We start from the raw sequence: 18,284 nt of genomic DNA, 5'->3' as shown, positions 1-18,284 counted from the left end.
CCTCAGACTTCACCTGAGCACACCAAAGCTGGAACTGAAGGGTTTGGCTGACCCTGAGGTGCTCATGGCACAAAAACCTCCTCGTGCAGGGGCAGCACAGCCTGCCCAGCCCTCCTGCAGCTGGGCCCACGGAGCATCAATTCCTCAGAGCCCTGCAAAGACAAAAAATCCTACACAGCCCCACGAGGAGGCCTCCAGTCAGCTTTCATTTACCTGCCTATTTCAGCTGAGCAGCTCGTGTCTAGATTAATTTGTTTTCATAGCAAATTAATTTGACGACCTTTTTTTTTTAATACTTCATTTTACAAAAATCAAAATGAAGCAGTTGGCTGGAGCCAAGCTCCCAGTTCCCAAGCTGTGTAATTATCTCACCTGCTCCCAGGGCACCACCTCCCCCAGGATTCACAGGTGCCTGGTGGCCCTTCTTCCCTCCAAGAAATCAGTGTTGTGAAAAATGCTACTTACTTGTGTTAAAATGTTAAAAGTTGAATAGTTTAAAAATAGTAATAAAAAATTAGAGCAATAAGAATTTGGACAATCAGAGTTAGGACAATAAAAAAGTAAAGAATTATGAACGTTTGGATGTTTTCTTCAAAAAAGCATGTCTGCTAACAAAGGATTAACTTCTAAATCCTTTTTAGGATTAATATATAATATATAATAATATATAATTTTAGGATTTAGAAATTAATACATAATATATATAATATATAATTTAGAAGTTAATATAATATATATTCATATATTTCATACATGATGTAAACACTCTTTTTAAACTAGGGAGTTTTTTGTTTATTGTCAACTTTCCCCCCTTCATCTTGTAAATTATGATTTGGCTCTGTAAAGTCTGTAAGGAGGTAGGAGTTTGGTTCTTCTCAGTAAGGAGGTAATAATTTTTCTCTTTGGGATTTTAGTATTGTGTTGCTGTTATCTTTCTATGAAGAATTTCTTGATTATCTTATCCATTCCTTGAGCTAGTTAGAAAAGTATCTTTCATCACACAGTTTCTATTTTAACATTATGTTACAGCCTAAAACTATATTTAACACACTACTTAAAAGAATTAATACAGCATAACTTTCTAACATAACACACATAACATTCATTTTAATATTTGCAAAACAGCCAACCATACAACACTCATTTTTCAGAGTGTAATCACCTCCTGCTCTGCAGCCAGACCCCATTAGCCCCGGGAAACCTTGGCAACTGAGGAGTGTTTGCTGTGTTGCCATGGCACGGGGCAAGTGAGGGGCAGGGATGGGTAAGGTGAACCCAGCCACCAGCAGGAAGGTTATTTGCTGCAGCCACCGCTCTTCCCCTGGGGTTTAAAATCCCCCAGATGTATTTCAGAGCTGGTTTGAAGTGGCAGGAGAACCCTCGGGGCTGTAGGAAACAAAAAGTTGGCTTTGAAGGTCTGGAGCCAGAGCTTGGAGAAGTTTTTCTCCCACCTGAACCCCTTGGAGCTGCTTGTTCACACCCACGTCCAGCAGGGCCACAGCCCCTTCAGCAGGAGCCTGCTGTGGGCACCAAAAAAATGCTGGAAAATGATTTTATAAGGGCTAAGCAGAGCCAGGAGACCCCCCAGCACCTCTCTGAGGTCTTGTCATTCCTTACCAACCCTCAGCAGCAGATGGAGAGACAGGGATCTAATGGGATCAGAGCTGACAGAGGGAATAAAGGGATCAGAGCTGACAGAGGGATCTAATGGGATCAGAGCTGACACAGGGATCCAGTGGGATCAGAGCTGACAGAGGGAATCCAATGGGATCAGAGCTGACACAAGGATCTAATAGGATCAGAGCTGAAACAGGGATCCAGTGGGATCAGAGCTGACACAGGGAATCCAATGGGATCAGAGCTGATTTGCAGCCCAGGCCAAAACAGTGTCCAAATAAACACCACAAAGCCTTTGCCAAGCCTGGGGAGAACAACTTAAGGACCCAATCCGTCAGACTTTCCCCTGAAAGCTCAATCTAAGCAGCATCAGTGCCAGCAAAATGGGGACAACCTCATTCAGATCCTCATTGTGGCTGGCCCAGCCCAGATCAAACACCAGCTGGGAGGGGTCCCTATGGTGAAAGGCCAAGCTGGTAAAGAAGTGGGTGAGGATGAGGTTTGGAGGGGAAAACCAAGAAGTTTCCTCTCCACCAGAGCTGCTCCCCAATCCCAGCAGCAGATGGGATCAGAGCTGATTTGCAGCCCAGGCCAAAACAGTGTCCAAATAAACACCACAAAGCCTTTGCCAAGCCTGGGGAGAACAACTTAAGGACCCAATCAGTCAGACTTTCCCCTGAAAGCTCAACCTAAGCAGCATCAGTGCCAGCAAAATGGGGACAACCTCATTCAGATCCTCATTGTGGCTGGCCCAGCCCAGATCAAACACCAGCTGGGAGGTGTCCCTATGGTGAAAGGCCAAGCTGGTAAAGAAGTGGGTGAGGATGATGTTTGGAGGGGAAAACCAAGAAGTTTCCTCTCCACCAGAGCTGCTCCCCAATCCCAGCAGCAGCAGCAGCAAGAAGCCAAACTGCTTTTAAGATGCAGCTTATAAAGAGTTTTTAAAATACAATGCCCTGGAGGTCCATGCCAGTCCTGTGAGTGGGAAGATAAAATCAGCTCGACAGGAAAGCTGACATCCAGCACCAACAATTCTTTATTAACGAGAGGCACTTCTTAGTGTGGCTACCTGAGATATGGTGAGCTAAAAAAAAAACAAAAAAAAACAACCAAACCCAAAAACCAACAGGTTTTGCCAAAGCAAAGCAGCCTCCAGGTGCCCCAGCACCCTTTGATGGAAGGGAGGAAAGCCAGCCCTGTTCCACCTGCCAAGGTGTATCTTTATTTATCAGACTTTGGACCCATTTCCTCCTGATCCCCAGCCAGGCAGGTGCCTTATGCAAAGTGAATAATTCATGAAGACAGCAGGCTCTTGCAGTTCGGGGCAGGTTGATCTGGGAGAAGCAAATTAGCATCTAAATGGCCAATTAGAGAAACTCATTTCACTATTCCGATATAAAGCTCGGGAGGCCTGAGGCTGGAGGCTGGCAGTGTGGCACCTCCCAGCCTGCAGAGGAGCATCAGGTTTCTTAGAAAGAATTGGGCAGAGGGAAGCGCTGAGCACAGGCCAGCTTTGTCAAGGAATCCCGTGCAGAAGAGGAGCCTCATGCCAGGCTGTTTCACTCTGGTGAACCAGGAAAAGAACAGCTCGTGGCCGTGGAGAAACTCTGCTGAGCAGCCAGGCCTTGCCAAAAAACTCCCTGTCCAAAGAGCCACAGGCCTGCTGGCACATCTGGGGATGGAACAGCTTTTCTCGGCATCCTTAAGGGATAATACTGGTTTTAGGCACCCTTTGAACAACACCACAAACGAGGCTTTTATCAGCCTGGACGTGGTTGCTACGAGCACAAAGAAAGCCGTGGACTTTGACCAGGTGCTGGAGAGCACCTGAGCCACCCTGCAGCACCCCAAAAACCCCGAGGGTGGGCACAGCACGTGGCTGTTCCCTGCACACCCAGCACCTGAAACCCAGGACACTCCAGCCTCCCACAGGCACACGTGGCTTCTCCCAGCTCCCAAAATCCCAAAAAGCAGGACGTGGCTGCTAACTTCTCCACACATCCCTCTCACCTCCCACCTCTGGCTCGTTTCCCTCCACATCTTTGCCACTTCCAGTTAATTCCCTTCAGGAGCCCGAATCCCACCTGAATTCCCAGAAGGGCTGGGAAGGGGCGGTGGAGCTCCCAGGGCAGGATCACAGGACACATCCCAGCCACCTCCCAGCTGCTCCTGGAGCCTCTCAGGGAGCTCTCCCCCGGCTCTGGGTGTCCCTGGCCCCTCCAAGCTGCTCCTACTCCCTGAACCCACAAACCCCAAACCCTCCAAACTCCTCCCATTCCCAGAACCCACAAACCTCAAACCCCCCAAACTTCTCGCCATTCCCTGAAACCAACAAGCCCTGAAGCCCCCAACCTGCTCCCCACTCTCAGAACCGACAAACCCCGAACCCCAAAAACTTCTCCCCATTCCCTGAACCCACAAACCCCAAACCCTCCAAGCTGCTCCCATTCACAGAACCCACAAACCCCGAGCCCCAAAAACTTCTCCCCATTCCCAGAACCCACAAACCCCGAACCCTTCCAAGCTGCTCCCATTCCCTGAGCCCACAAACCCCGAACCCCCCAAACTTCTCGCCATTCCCAGAACCCACAAACCCCGAACCCTTCCAAGCTGCTCCCATTCCCTGAGCCCACAAACCCCGAACCCCCCAAACTTCTCGCCATTCCCAGAACCCACAAACCCCGGGCACGCCGCTTCTCCTCCCGGTGCCCGGCAGCCGCTGAATCTCAGCTCAAACTCCGCCCGGAGCGGCCCAAACCGAGCCGAGAGCGGCTGAGCCGAGCCGAGCCGAGCCGAGCCGGGCCGGGCCGAGCCGCTCCCCCCGCACCCACCTGCGCTCCGGCCTCGCCGCGGTCGCTCCGCGGAGCCGCTGCCCCGGCGGGACGAGGCGGAAACGGAGCCGCACCTGCGCCCGCCCCCGCCCGCCCTCCGCGCCCCGCGGGGCCGCGCGTCCCCTGCTGGTGTCCGCTGCGGCCACCGAGCGGCGGGGACACCGCCAGATGTGGAGAGAGAGGGGCTGCAGGGATGTGGGCACTGCCAGATGTGACCTGGGAGAGGCTGTAGGGATGTGGGCACTGCCAGATGTGACCCGGGAGAGGCTGCAGGGATGTGGGCACAGCCAGATGTGACCTGGGAGAGGCTGGAGGGATGTGGGCACTGCCAGATGTGGAGAGAGAGGGGCTGCAGGGATGTGGGGACAGCCAGATGTGGATAGAGAGGGTCTGGAGGATGTGGGCACTGCCAGATGTGACCCGGGAGAGGCTGCAGGGATGTGGGCACAGCCAGATGTGACCTGGGAGAGGCTGGAGGGGATGTGGGCACAGCCAGATGTGCGATGGGAGAAGCTGCAGGGATGTGGGCACAGCCAGATGTGACCTGGGAGAGGCTGGAGGGGATGTGGGCACAGCCAGATGTGCGATGGGAGAAGCTGCAGGGATGTGGGCACAGCCAGATGTGACCTGGGAGAGGCTGGAGGGGATGTGGGCACAGCCAGATGTGCGATGGGAGAAGCTGCAGGGATGTGGGCACAGCCAGATGTGACCCGGGAGCGACTGGAGGGGATGTGCGCACTGCCAGATGTGCACTGGGAGAGGCTGCAGGGATGTGGGCACCGCCAGATGTGGATAGAGAGGGTCTGAAGGGATCTGGGCACAGCCAGATGTGCATAGGGAGAGGCTGCAGGGGATGTGGGTACAGCCAGATGTGCACTAGGTGAGGCTAAGGGGGATGTGGGCACAGCCAGATGTGCCCCAGAACCTTTTCTGGGCTGTGGGCACAGCCAGGTGTGCATCCCAAAACAAAGCAAGAAGCCACAGGAAAAATAGACCCAACCATAAACAAGGAAAGGTGGTACCGAAACAAACCCCGAAAAAGACCAAACACAGTTTCCCCAAACAATAACAACAAAAAAAACCCACCCAAAACAGAAACAAAACAAACAAAACTACCCAACCAAACAAACCACAAACGCACACAAACAAAACAAATCCCCCAACAGCCAGAAAAAACAAACAAACAAACAAAAAAAAGACCAATAAAAAAAACCAAAAACCAAACCAACCCAAAATCCACACAAGAAATAAACAAACAAAAACCCAACCCCAATAAAAAAAGGAACTCTGTGGGGGTTAAAAAAATGTTCACACCAAGAGCAGAACATGGCCACCTGCCAACCACAGAGGGCTCAGACCTTTTAAAACTGAAGGACCCAAACCTCCTGAGCAATCCCAATTCAGACATTTGCTGGTAATAGCAGCAAGATTTGGGTTTGTGGAGGGATAGCCTGAGATCCTGTGGTGAGTCAGCAGCAAATCACAGGAACACAATTATTCCTTTGCACCAAAACACAGGAATTTGGGCTGCTTACTGTCTAAATGTCCAGTTGATGCTGTGAGTAAATTTGCCATGTGACAGGAAGGGATGGGGGGAAAAGACAGAGGGAAAAGAGAAAGGAAGAGAAAATAAATTGTGTTTTTACTGCCCTTTCAGAGCTGGAGCCTCTGCAAACCCTCTCACCTCCACACATGCAGCAGCCCTCAGGGTCAGCTCAGGGACCCTCAGCCACCTTGCACCTGAATCAAGCTCAACTCTGAGCAGATATTTTTCTTTCTGGTTCAGGCAAGTGTTGAAAAATACATCAGAGGGAGCATTTTGCATGAACACAGAGCCTGCAGCTCTGTGGAAGAAAACACTTGATGATGACATTTCGCACCAGGGTAGTTCTTCCACACAGTCAATAATATAAATAAATTAAACACACGGTTCAGCCAACTTCAGGAAGAAGATAAATTACCTTATTTAACCAGCTGTGCTGGCAGGGAAATGACACACATCTCAGAGCCTGCATCCATCCTGCTCTTGAATTTGCTTGTCAGGATCCCCACAGATGCTCCAGAATCTGCAAGGCTGGGCCTTGGCAGCCGGGTGCCACAGAGAATAAATAGGACGTTACATTAAAAAAAATTTTAAAGGCTAAATACAGGTTTTATCTTTGATAACACCGAGTCAATTTTTAATAGACTCGTTTCTCAGAAGCCAGGCACTTCCAGTTCCACCCAAAGAACCCTTCAAAGTCTCTCTTTTATCGATGATGGGTTTTGCTGAATTATTCACCAGATCACAGCTGCCAGAGATTTGAAATACCCCCGTGACAAGGACAACGAGGGATAACAGCCTGCTCCTGCAGGCTCACCAGTGCTGCTGACAGAGGCACTGTGCATGCCCTCAGCTGATCCCTTCTCCTCTCCTGTGGCACCTCAGGCTGGGATGTTCCTCAAGGAATGGCAAAGAAAAAGCAGCTTTTTGGAGAGGGTAAACTCGTGGGTGTGGTGCCCTGCAGAGGAGCCACAGGTGCTTAAAAGCAGCTTTGTTTTACAGCAGAATGCTCCAGGATTCCCAGTTTGGACACTGAGGAATGAACACCAGCAGGTCAGACTGGCTGGATCCTTATTTTGAACAGCCATTTCCCAGGAAAACAGGAGCAAGGAGCTGTCTGGCACTGCTTCCCCACCTGCCTGACTGCCCAGCTCGCTTCAGCTGCTTCACAATTCACAGCAAGAAGTCCAGGGCTTTTCTCCAAGCTGTTGCTCTGATTGCAATCCTCTGGTTCAATCTGTGTTCGTCCCTCTAATTACCTCTCCTTAATAAAATGTCAATGATTCTGTCCCTAATCTGAGCCAAAAAGGTCTTGTTTACAGAGCACACCTGCTCAAGGGTGTACAAGACAAAGCAAATGCTGGAAGAATACTGATGCTTCACAGTAAAATCTGCTTGTTTTTAAACCTGTTTTAAAGAAAAAAATCCCAATTCTGATCCATATTTTGCTTTCATGGGCAAGGCTCAGGTGCAATTCTCCTTTCCTTGTTCACATTGAGCCTGCAGCACCCACAAGATCATTTCACAAGACTTCCTTAGTAGCCCATGTGTAGATCCACACACAACTTCTGTGGCACAGGAAAATGATGCACATTTGGGAATAAACTGAGACATTTAGAGAAATTTCTCTGTGTAGTTGTATCCAAAGTCAAAAAGTGCACCAGGCTTTGCCTGGGGATGATGCCCTTTCAGGATAAGCTGATCTGCTGCAGGGGCTCCCCAGCTCCCAGCCCTGGCAGGAGGAGGGGCAGGTCCCCCAGGAGAACACTGCTCCTCCTGTCCTGGCATTCCAGGGAAAAGCTGTCACAAGATGATTTTCTTTACAGGCAGCTCAGGCCAGCAGCTCCCCCTGGGCTCTAATTTTGGCTGGCGAGTCAGGTTTTATCATAATAAAATTAACAACCACCACCACTTGTCATTAGCAACAAGTAATCCCCTTCCAAAAATACCCCGCTGCCTCCCCAGTCTGGATGAATTATTTACACCCCATCACTGCTGCTGCTGTTTCCTTGCCTCCTGTCCTGTGTCACTGTCCCTTTTGTCCACAGGCAGCTTTGGGGACCTCCTGGCTGCTGTCCAGCATCAGCAATCACCATCCCTGGGCAGGAGAGCATCGGTGGGAGCAGGAGCCTGATGCCACCACCTGTCCCAGGGCCACCAGCAGCGCCACATCTCAACAGAGCAGGAGAAAAGAGGAAGGGAGGAGGAGGAAAAAGCACCCAAAAAGGATTAAAACACGTGCTCCTCCCAGGGAGAGGATGTCTAAGAGGAGCATGGCTTCAGTAGCTGTTCCTGGAGTTGTGAGGAAGGATTTCACCTCTGGAGGAGATGTGCTGATCTCCCTGGCTCTGAGGGTCTCACAGCTCTTCCCACCAACCCCAGCAGCAAGGGCAGGGCTGCAGCAGCCCCAAAAACCTCAGAAAGAGGCTGCTGCCCCAGAAAATGTGCTTCCACTACTCTGGTGGGAGTAAAGGTGGAGAGAGAGGGAAAGGAAAAGGCAAACTGGGCAAGAGGAAGGGAAACAGGGAGAGGAAGGAAGGGAAAGATGAGTTTCCCTCAGCACCTTGATTTACTGGGCTGAGGGGTGCGAAGGGATGGGATGATTTGGGGTTTGGTGGTTCCCCTGCCAATCCTGCAGCACCTTGGGGCTGGGACAAGGACAAAGGACAGGGGACAAGGGACAGGGGACAGCCCAGCAGGTGCTCACACAAAGGGATGGGATGATTTGGGGTTTGGTGGTTCCCCTGCCAATCCTGCAGCACCTTGGGGCTGGGACACGGACAAAGGACCAGGGGCCAAATGACAGGAGACAAGGGACAGGGGACAAGGGACAGGAGACAAGGACAGGGGGACAAGGGACAAGGGACAGGCACAGCCCAGCACCTGCTCTCACAAAGGGATGGGATGATTTGGGGTTTGGTGGTTCCCCTGCCAATCCTGCAGCACCTCGGGGCTGGGACAAGGACAAGGGACAAAGGACAAGGGGACAAGGGACAGGCACAGCCCAGCACTGCTCACACAGGGGACGAGGGCACGGGAGCTGCTCCAGTGACAAAGAGGCGAGCCCAGGCTTGTCCCTGTGCCACCCTGCCTGGAGAGCAGGAGGGAAGGCGCTGGCATGGAGGGGAGAAGGCTGCAGGGAGGAGAGGGGAAGGGAGAAGGTGAGGAGAAGGAGGAGAAGGACTGAGGGGAGATGGGGAGGAAGGCTGGGAGGGGAGGAAGGTGCAGAGGAGTCACAGACAGGCAGAAGGAGCTGGGGCTGCTGGATTTTCTGCTCCCTGCCAGGCCATTCCAGGGCTGCTGGGCAGCAGAGGGAGCCGGGACCCCCTCCAGCAGCTGGCACGAAGCCACCAGGGAGGAAGAAGCCACCACGCAGGAGTGCCACCAGTGCCACCAGTGCCACCAGGGCCAACACCCCCAGCACTAGGGCAGGTGAGAAAAAACTGCTTTTCCCAGGAAATCACCCATGGTGCTTTAAAACCTTGCCCTGCCCCCCTGTTCATACACAGATTTTCCTCTCTAGCTACAGATTTATCCCAGATGGAGCGCATGTAACTACACGGAATAAGCAGTAGGAGGCACAAGGCACCTGCCAGGGAGTAGAGAATTCCATAAACTGCCCGGGATTTGGGATGCTTTTAATATTTAGGGAATATTTAAATATTCACCCTTGCACTGAGTTACAGCACTGATCTATCAGTGGGGGTGAGTGGTTGGTAAAACTACAGAAAAGGAAGGGTAATTACCAAAAAAATCTGTGTAAAGGAGTAATTCCATTCATTTCTACTATCTTAGTACAAAAAGTGCCTGAAAGTTTCCAGAAATTGTACTATTTAAAAAATAAAATCACACAGCTCACTATAATGGATGTCAGCTTAAAAAATATCCCCAACAACTCAGAATCAATTTCCTGCTAAAACTGAGTCAGGCAAACGCAGTGAACTTGATGCCAGTGCAGAAGTGCTATTAATGCATTAACAGCCTCAATAAATACATTTTACAGGTGTGACAATCCCTATGCTGGCCAATCGGAAAAATATCTATTTCCTACTTAAAAATAAGATTTTTGGGCCATTACTATTTTTCCTGTAGATTTGGGGTTTTAGTAAAGCACAGTAAGCAGTTTCCTCATTTTATTTTTTGTTTTATGAAATAATCAGGAAAGCCTCAGAGGGAACACTTACCTTTTTGCTAACAGCACAAATTTATTATTTTAACAGCAAAACATCACCACAAAAGCAGAAAGCAGCGGGCCCACTCCCCTCCAGCGCTTCAAATCCCAGCTCCTGGGAGGAACCCTGACTCAGCCCAAAACTCTGCAGAGGGGAATGAGGAAGATGCAAACACAAACAAGGCTGTAGCATCAGCTGGCAGCATTTTGGGTTCTGCTGGGGCAGGGGAAGGTCTCTGTGCTCAGCTGAGCCAAAGCCTCCGCTGGGATGGGATTCTGGAGCATCCCCAGGCAGAGAGAGAGAGGCTGCGTGTTTACAGGGTGAACAGGAGGGAAAGGTATGAATTGTACATCCAGGAGCACTTCCCAGCTGCCAGGAATTCCCCACCCCTCCACGGCAGCAGCAGGTAAAGGAGATTCCTGCAGTAATTATTTGGAAGAGCAAAAGTTGCTGTGCCTGAATGCTGATTGAGGAATTGCTGTGAACTGAACTCCGAGCTGCACCAAGGGTGTCACCCAAAATCCCAACAATTTCTGTGTCCTAGCAGGGGTTCCTCACTGTCTGTGTGGAGGAAAGGACATTCTTATCTTAAAAAACCAAACCAACCTGTTAAAATATGGCTGCAACTCAGACTGCATCAACAATTAGAAGTGCTCCTTTCCATGCTGTGTTTGTGCCAATTATTGCTGTTGGTTTATTTCCAAATAACAGTGCTAAACTTTCCAGGTATTCACATTGTACAATGCAGATTTGTGAGCAGATGAAGGACCAGACACTTTGTTTAGAGTCTGAAATGACTTCCAGGCATACAAACTTACCTTCCTTGAAACTTGAGTGAGCTGCACAGTCAGGACGTGAATCCAGCCCTCACCTCCTGGCTTTTGACCCAATTGTTAGGTTGAGTGTTTTATTTTGTAACAGAAATTAACAAAATTTTAACACAAATTAACAAAAATTCATTATCTCAGACTCTCAGATGTGACATTCTGGAGAAGCACACATGAAAGGGAAAGAGCACATCCAGAACAACAGGGTTTCCTTGGAATGGTAGGTGCTAATTAGAAGCTCATTGGGCCAATATGAATTAAAAATCACATGGAACAACCTTGTACACCCCTACTTCAAATTTTGATAGTAAAATAATGTTTTTCATACAGAGTGTCATGACAATACTTAAGGAGAACAGCCCAGCCTCACTGCAGGAAGCATTTGAAAGTTAGGTGACATCTGAAAGTGTCCCCGAACTCCCCTGAAAGCTACTGTGCTGACTTCTAAAGTTTTTTCTTAATAGCTTTTTAAATCGACCCTTTTATACAGAATTGATGTTTATAAGTAGCTTTTCTCCTGTTTAATACTTCAAAACTCCGGGATACCCAAAAGCTCTCAGAGCCTTTTGCTGGAAGCAGCAGCTTTGGAGCAGCTCCACGGCTCCCCAGACCCCAATAATGTCATTACATGCAACTCTAGAGCTTCCACAAGCACATAACCAGATGAACAATAAAAAGCAAGCAAAAAATCCCATTAGGAATTAATTAACTGATGTTCAATTACATCCATTCCTGCTCTGCCAGAGTCACTAACAAAATCAGCACGCCTGCAAAATGTGGAAAGGTTAAAAGAACAGATTAAGCATCCAGAAAACCACCAGAGCATTTCTCTCGACACAATAGCTTATAATCATCTCTTTTGGTTTTATGAAGTTTAATGCATAACACACTCTAGTCTTATATTTATGCTATGTTTACTAATGCAGCCTTTGAGCATCTACATTTTGAAAATAAATTCCTGCCTGGTTAAATACATGTTGTGTTTGAAAGGGATTAGTTCTTCACTTGTAGGATATGCTGAAATTCATACCAGAAACTCTCTTTAAAAATAAAGCTGTACCAGATGAACAACTCAAACACATTAAGGAGAGGATTTTCAGCTGTCTTTAAAGAACTTTTTCAATGTCTTATTAAACTGACAAATCCACAACATTTGGTGCTGGTTTGGTTTTTAATATAGACAGTTCTATATGGGAAACACCCTCCTAGAATATGTAAACAAGAATAGAAGAGAAAGGAGGGGAACTGGGATTGGCAGGAAATATTATGTATTTATTTCTAAGTAACTACCACAATAAACACTGAAAAGCTTTGAATGAGAAATAAAGAGACTTCCCTGCAGGATGGTTTTCAGATCATTTATTACCAATAAAGTAAAAGACAAATTGAAAATCAGAAGGAGGGGGTGGGAAACATCACAGACACCAGAACACTTGCACAGAGCTAATCAGAGCTTTGCAAATGTTGGAACATAAATAATTTAAAAGGTATCTCTACCAATTAAAATATTCTTAAGAGGTACACATTAAATTTGCTTGCTTTATAAAAATCAGGTGCTTTATCCTAAAACCAGAGGGTGAGGGGCATTTTGTGGGTTATTTTGCTTCTAACTAGGAACAGCTAATGGCTACAACTTAAAACAACCTCCTCTTAGATGTGTTCCAAGTGGATTCCTTGGGAGAGCATTTGTGGGAGCAATCCAGGGCCCGTGTTCTCCCAGAACCCTGTGACCAGCAGCAGCTGCTGCAGGAGCGAGGGATGGAGCAACCCGGTCCCACGGAGCAGAGTGTGAAACCCCACGGGCTGTGGGGTGAGCTGGGCCTTCTGTTACACCACAAGGACATCCTGGGGCACGGTTAGGGCAGAATTGCAACATCATCTGTTTAAGACACATCTCCCCAGTCTTGCAGCCTGAGACCAAAGGGTTTAAAGGTGACGCTGCGCTGAACTCCGGAGCGCTGCCTGCCCGGCCGTGTCCTCTCTCATCCTGGGATTGTTTTAGGAGCTGCCTCTCTGAGGCAAGTACCAAAGGTGAAGGATGTTCTTTTCTGAGCTAATAAATAAGTAAAAAAACCCCAACAACAACAATAAAAAAACCATACAAACTCAAGGTTTCCTTCCTGCTGCACTCTTCATCTCCCAACTCCTCTCAGTTCCCTGGGATACACTTCCACTCCATCCATCATACTTGCACAAACACACGTTAAGCACAGCTCAAGAACAGCCTCCCGAGGCTGCCACTGACAAAACTCACCCCTGGGGCTGTGCACTGCCAAGTCCTCTTGAAAAGCTGCTCCAGGACTGGTGTGGCACACCCACACCTCGGGGGAGTTTTGGAATACGTGGAAAAGCCGTGTCCAGCTAAGACAGGTCTATCAGGTGTTTCTGAGAGATTACACCACACAAAAAACCAGCACAACCCACGCTCCCCAAAGCAGATGCTCTCCACACACAGGAAAAAAAAATCTGGGAAAACAAGGAAACCTCTCTGTCTTATTTTCATCAAGGCACACGATAAACGAACGCACGTAACACCCAGACAGACTTTCATAGTATCTGAAGCTATTCCCTTTGGTCCCCAAACTCATCACACACTCAGGAGAGGTTTTTCAGCAGCCTGCAGACAGGCAGAGGCTGCCCCATCCCAGTGACATCCCTGATCCCCAGGACACGGATTTGTGCCACGACAAGCTCAGCGGGGAAGCAGAGCTACAGCTGTGATTTTGTTATCCTACAAACCTGCCTGTCCCTTGCTACTTTTATCTCCTCCCAACCCCACCACAACAGCGTCTCACACCCAAACCAGCACCTCCTTGGCCATTCTGGGTCTCTCTGTCCAGCACTTTATCTGAATCTTGCTTTGGTTTACAGCTCCCTTAGTGCACACAGCCTGTGTGGGCAAAAACAAGGCACTTGTGGTTTTCTACCTCCACATCACCAAGACCCAACAACACAGGGATAATTTCTGGCCTGGTGTTCCCTGTTCCAAGCCCTGCTGCAGGCACAGAAACACTTGTGTGTCACACAGACCACGGGTTCCTCACCACCCTAAGAACTGGAATCACACAATCCTGTCTCTGCTGCCTGGAGCTGCAGAAGCAGTTCATCTCCCGCTCTGCTCAGAGCCCCTCTTCTTCCCAATTTACACCTTCACACGAAATGGGAATGCCACATGTTAACATTTTTGTACGTGTTAAACGCAGAATTCTGGGGTTTTCTCTGTTAGCCTTTTCCAGCAATTTCCAGGGGATGGTTCTTCTGGAGAAAACACGATCTAAGCTGAAATGGCTGACAGCAGTATGTGTAACTACACGACCTGGTGGATCCTCTGCAAGAGAGCGAACTGCCCTCACCTTTTACACATCACCACGAGGCACCAGATGGATCTCCACCTGCCAGCCACTACCCCACACTCCTCCTTACCTGCCAACTTCTCCTCTGGGAAATCACTTCCCGTTATTTTCACCTGATTACTGCGGGGAATTGGGAGGGAACCGGCGGCTTTTGGGAGGCAAAGAGCCAAGCCCCTCGCTAAGTTACACTCCCACAGAAAACCACACTGGGGCCGTCGTGACGCTCGAAAAGCAGGAGTTAAGAGCTGAGAGAGAGGGTCTGTACCTGCTTTTAGCAAGTGGAGTTAGCACAGTGCGTGAGGGATGGATGGGTCGGTCGTGAGGGGCGGCCGCGGTCAGCAGCCGTCCAGGCCGCACTCGGCGCCGAGGCACTCCGAGGTCTCCAGCTCCACGCTGGAGAGGAACCTGCGCGTGGCCTTGCGGCAGTTGTAGTCCAGCGTGGTGGTGTAGACAGTCTTGGCGTGCTTGGGGTAGATGATGGTGGTGCTGGTGAAGCGCCGGGGCCTGTGGCGCGGCTCGAAGCGCACCTCGGCCTTGTAGCTGCGCCACGAGCAGTTGGGCACGCAGACGATGGTCTGGCTGCACGAGGCCACGCTCAGCCCCACGGGCAGGTACACGTCGGCGATGAAGTGCTTCTCCGAGTCGTACCTCACCGAGGAGGTGTACCTGCCACAGAAAAAGGGATTTTTTGTTTCTGATTCAGGCAGAATCACAGAGTTGGAAGAGACCTTCAAGATCACCAAGTTCAACCCAGCCCTAACGCCTCAGCTAAACCAAGCACCACATCCAGGCTTGTTTTAAACACATGCAGGGATGGTGACTCCACCACCTCCCCAGGAAGACCATTCCAGTACTTTATCACCCTTTCTGTAAAAAGCTTTTTCCTAATATCCAACTTATATTTGAGATACAAGTTATCTCAAATATCTCTTATATTTGAGAACAACTCTCGTTCCATCAGCTGCTGCTTGGACAAAGAGCCCAACCCAACCTGAGCACAGCCACCTTTCAGGGAGTTGTAGAGACTAATAAGGTCACCTCCGAGTCTCCTTTTCTCCAGGCTGAACACCCCCAGCTCCCTCAGTCATTCCCCACAGGGTTTGTGTTCCAAGCTCCTCACCAGCCTCGTTGCCTCCTCTGGACAATCAAGCATCTCAACATCTTTCCCAAACTGAGGGGCCCAAAGAGTGTTTATAGGGAGGAAGAAGTAATTCTAATATAATACACAGTTTTAACTACAGCAGTGCAATTGTAGCTGGTAGCTAGGAGAGCATTTCTGTTGGGGACAAGCTCCAGTCACAGCAACACAACCTTTAAACATTGCTGACCTTATCCATAGAAATAACTCTGTAGTCTCAGGCCAGTGATTCTTTATTTTTACAATTAAAGGACAAGGTTTCATATTTGCAGGAATGTGTTCTGGCATCAGCATGACTGATGTCCTGCAAAGCACGGGACATCTGAGGTGGAGGAAGCAGGGCTGCAGGGGATTTGTGAGCTCTGCTCATAGGTTTGTGGATGAGAGGAGCTGCTGAGGGATGGCTCCTCATCCCACCTCACACAGAACCATCTGCTGGTGTCTTACACATTCACAGGATGAGAAAAGAGCCTTATGTTAGCAGCATTCCCAGGATTATCACCGCCGAGCCCAGCTGCCAGCACTACCAACACTTCCTCTCAGCCCTGAGCTCTGAATGCACAAACCTCCTCTGAGTTCTGCAAACTCCCAAACCCAGAGGCCTTGATCCACGTTCAGGCTTGGCACACAAACATCCCAGCTCCTCTGAGCTGGGAAGCACACGTTATCTCCTCAGCTTTTCCCTGCCAGGAATCACACGGGAGCGCTCTGCTATCAGCCCTGGCATGGGGCACTCTCTGAAGACAAACTCCTGAAGATTCAGCTGGCAGGAAAACACTCCAGTCTGCACACCCAAATCCTCTGCGCCTGGGTTGCAAAAGAAAGTTTTCATCTCCTTCACACTGCAACAACTCTGTTGGCTTTTCCACTAGCTAAGGAGTTAACTGCTTCCAATTCCAGCCACAGCACAGGCTCCTTCCCCACACCAGGACATAATTCTCCCTACCCTCCCCTGCATTAGGCTTCCATTTGATTTTATCAGCTTCCCTCTAATTGCACAGTCATCAACCAGAAGCCTTCTTTTCTCATTACTGCAAATCATGGTGTTCAAAGGAATAATTCACAGGCTGTGAAGTGATGCAGTGCATTAAAAAAAAAGAATTATGCACTCCTCTGAATGTTACCATTTCTTTTAGTTCACACAACCAGCCACAGCTGTTAAGATAGAAAGTGCTTATTAAAAAACCAGGAGGTTGAAAGAGCAAAATTTCTTTCCCTTAATGAAACAGTCCTAGAAAGATCTTTGAAGCTCTTCCCTCATGATTGCCTCCTGGTTAATCAGCTGAAGGGCAACATTTTGGAGCACTGCAAGGACGGAAAAGAAGGAGAGTAAAATATAAGAAAGTCTTCCTGGAAAAATAACCAACAAAACAACCATATGGGTGGGATTAAAAGAGGCTGAACACTCCTTTAGCCTGTACAAATGTCCAGGTCCAGGAATGTACAGCTGCAGTGAACAATGGCTCTGCAAATAAATTAACTTGACTCACAGGCACTGATAAGGCCTAACTGCTCCTTTACAGGCTAACTCCTCTAACTCCTACCAAGTGAGATGACTGTAACACAATATTTACCTTATTTCCTTGGGTGGTAAAGGGTCAAACTCAACTCCTTCACCAAAGGATAAAGGACACAGTCTTGGAGGGCAGCTGGAGAGAATGGGGCTGGGGGAGAACACGGAACTCTGCAGAAGAAATGCAAAATGTTTTATGTTACCACACAGTTGTACCTTTTATGTTACAATGCAGCACATTCTCAGGAAAACAGATTTATTTATCCCTTGCTATGGAGCTGTTGAGGTTCACATGGATCTGCCAGACCAAGATGTGCTACAGGTGCATCCCTTAGGCTGACTCCACACTGGTCTAAAGCATCCTAGAGGTGGCCAGGAGCATTTTTTGAAGAGAAGGTGCTAACTTCAGCAGCTTAATTCAGAGGAGCCACTCTGGGAAATGAGGGAGGAATACAAACCCTCTGTGCAGTGTAGTCTGTTCCCTGTATGAACCCACGCTCAAGCTATAACCAACATTTCAGGGGTGTCTGGGAGCTCTCTCCTTGCTGAATTCACCCCATACCCCCACGGACAGACCACAGAGGAAATTACCAACTCCCTGCTCCACAGCTATGCCCTGGCTCCTGTCTGAAGGCATTAAACCCAACCTAACTCACACACCAAGTGCTGGGAAGGATTAACTCATTCCCACCGAGCTGTGGGTGACCCATTGCCTGTCCCTGTGCTCCTCTCCTGACACCCAGCACCAGGAGCTGACACCGAATCCCACAGCCCGAGGAAACCAAAGCAGCCCTGAAGGATGGAACCCAACCCGTGTGTGTTTTTGAAGCCCCCTCTGCACGTGTGTTTATTATCGAGGGGCTGTGAGCATCTTTCCCTCTGATGGCTTTTTCCAATTTCACAGCAGCAACCCTGTAGAAAAAGGATTTTCCCTCTAAACCTGCAGTTTCCAAAGTATTTGCACCAGCAGCTCAACATCCAAAAACTATCCGGTGAAAAACCAAATTAACTGAAACCACAGATTATGCACGACAAAGTTACTGCTCCGGGTCACTCCGGAGCAACGGGAGGTCACTTTCCCCGGGGATTTCCAAAGCCGTGCCGCGATGCCATCCCAGCCCCGAGCCGGGCGGGAGCGGAGCTCCCCTGGCAGCCAGAGCTTCGTGAACAGCCCCGTTCCAGCGGGACCCTTCCCTCCCGGCGCCGACACCACAGCGGCCGGGGGGCTCGGTTACAGCGGAGAGAAACGGCGGGCGGTTCCCCCATCCCATCCCATCCCATCCCATCCCA

At 49.3% G+C, this 18,284-nt stretch overlaps 2 protein-coding genes across 5 annotated transcripts in view; both read right to left on the bottom strand.

The window, feature by feature from the left end:
- RPH3AL (rabphilin 3A like (without C2 domains)) overlaps positions 1-4,515 on the bottom strand; it is a 36,190-nt gene extending 31,675 nt beyond the window's left edge. For 2 of the 4 annotated variants that reach the window (XM_039720843.1, XM_039720847.1), the window contains exon 1: positions 4,449-4,515. Coding sequence is in view for 1 of the 4 variants with exons in the window: in XM_039720841.1 (XP_039576775.1) it covers positions 14-66 (53 nt within the window). In the remaining 3 variants the exon portion in view is untranslated. Of the gene's footprint in view, positions 1-13; positions 640-3,627; positions 3,636-4,448 lie in introns of those variants that run through there. The other 2 variants (XM_039720845.1, XM_039720841.1) reach the window with 2 other exon arrangements.
- Positions 4,516-12,333: 7,818 nt separating this feature from the next.
- Positions 12,334-18,284, bottom strand: part of RFLNB (refilin B) — a 9,170-nt gene continuing 3,219 nt past the window's right edge. The window contains exons 2-3 of the mRNA XM_039720882.1: positions 17,056-17,210; positions 12,334-15,009 (exon numbers count right to left, since the gene is read on the bottom strand). Of these exons, the coding sequence (XP_039576816.1) occupies positions 14,679-15,009; positions 17,056-17,210 (486 nt within the window). The 3' untranslated portion in view covers positions 12,334-14,678. The remainder of the gene's footprint in view (positions 15,010-17,055; positions 17,211-18,284) is intronic.

This window comes from Passer montanus, unplaced genomic scaffold, assembly GCF_014805655.1.
Source record: "Passer montanus isolate IOZ18808 unplaced genomic scaffold, ASM1480565v1 scaffold44, whole genome shotgun sequence".
NCBI lineage: Eukaryota > Metazoa > Chordata > Aves > Passeriformes > Passeridae > Passer > Passer montanus.
This window is presented reverse-complemented; position numbering and strand designations above follow the sequence as displayed.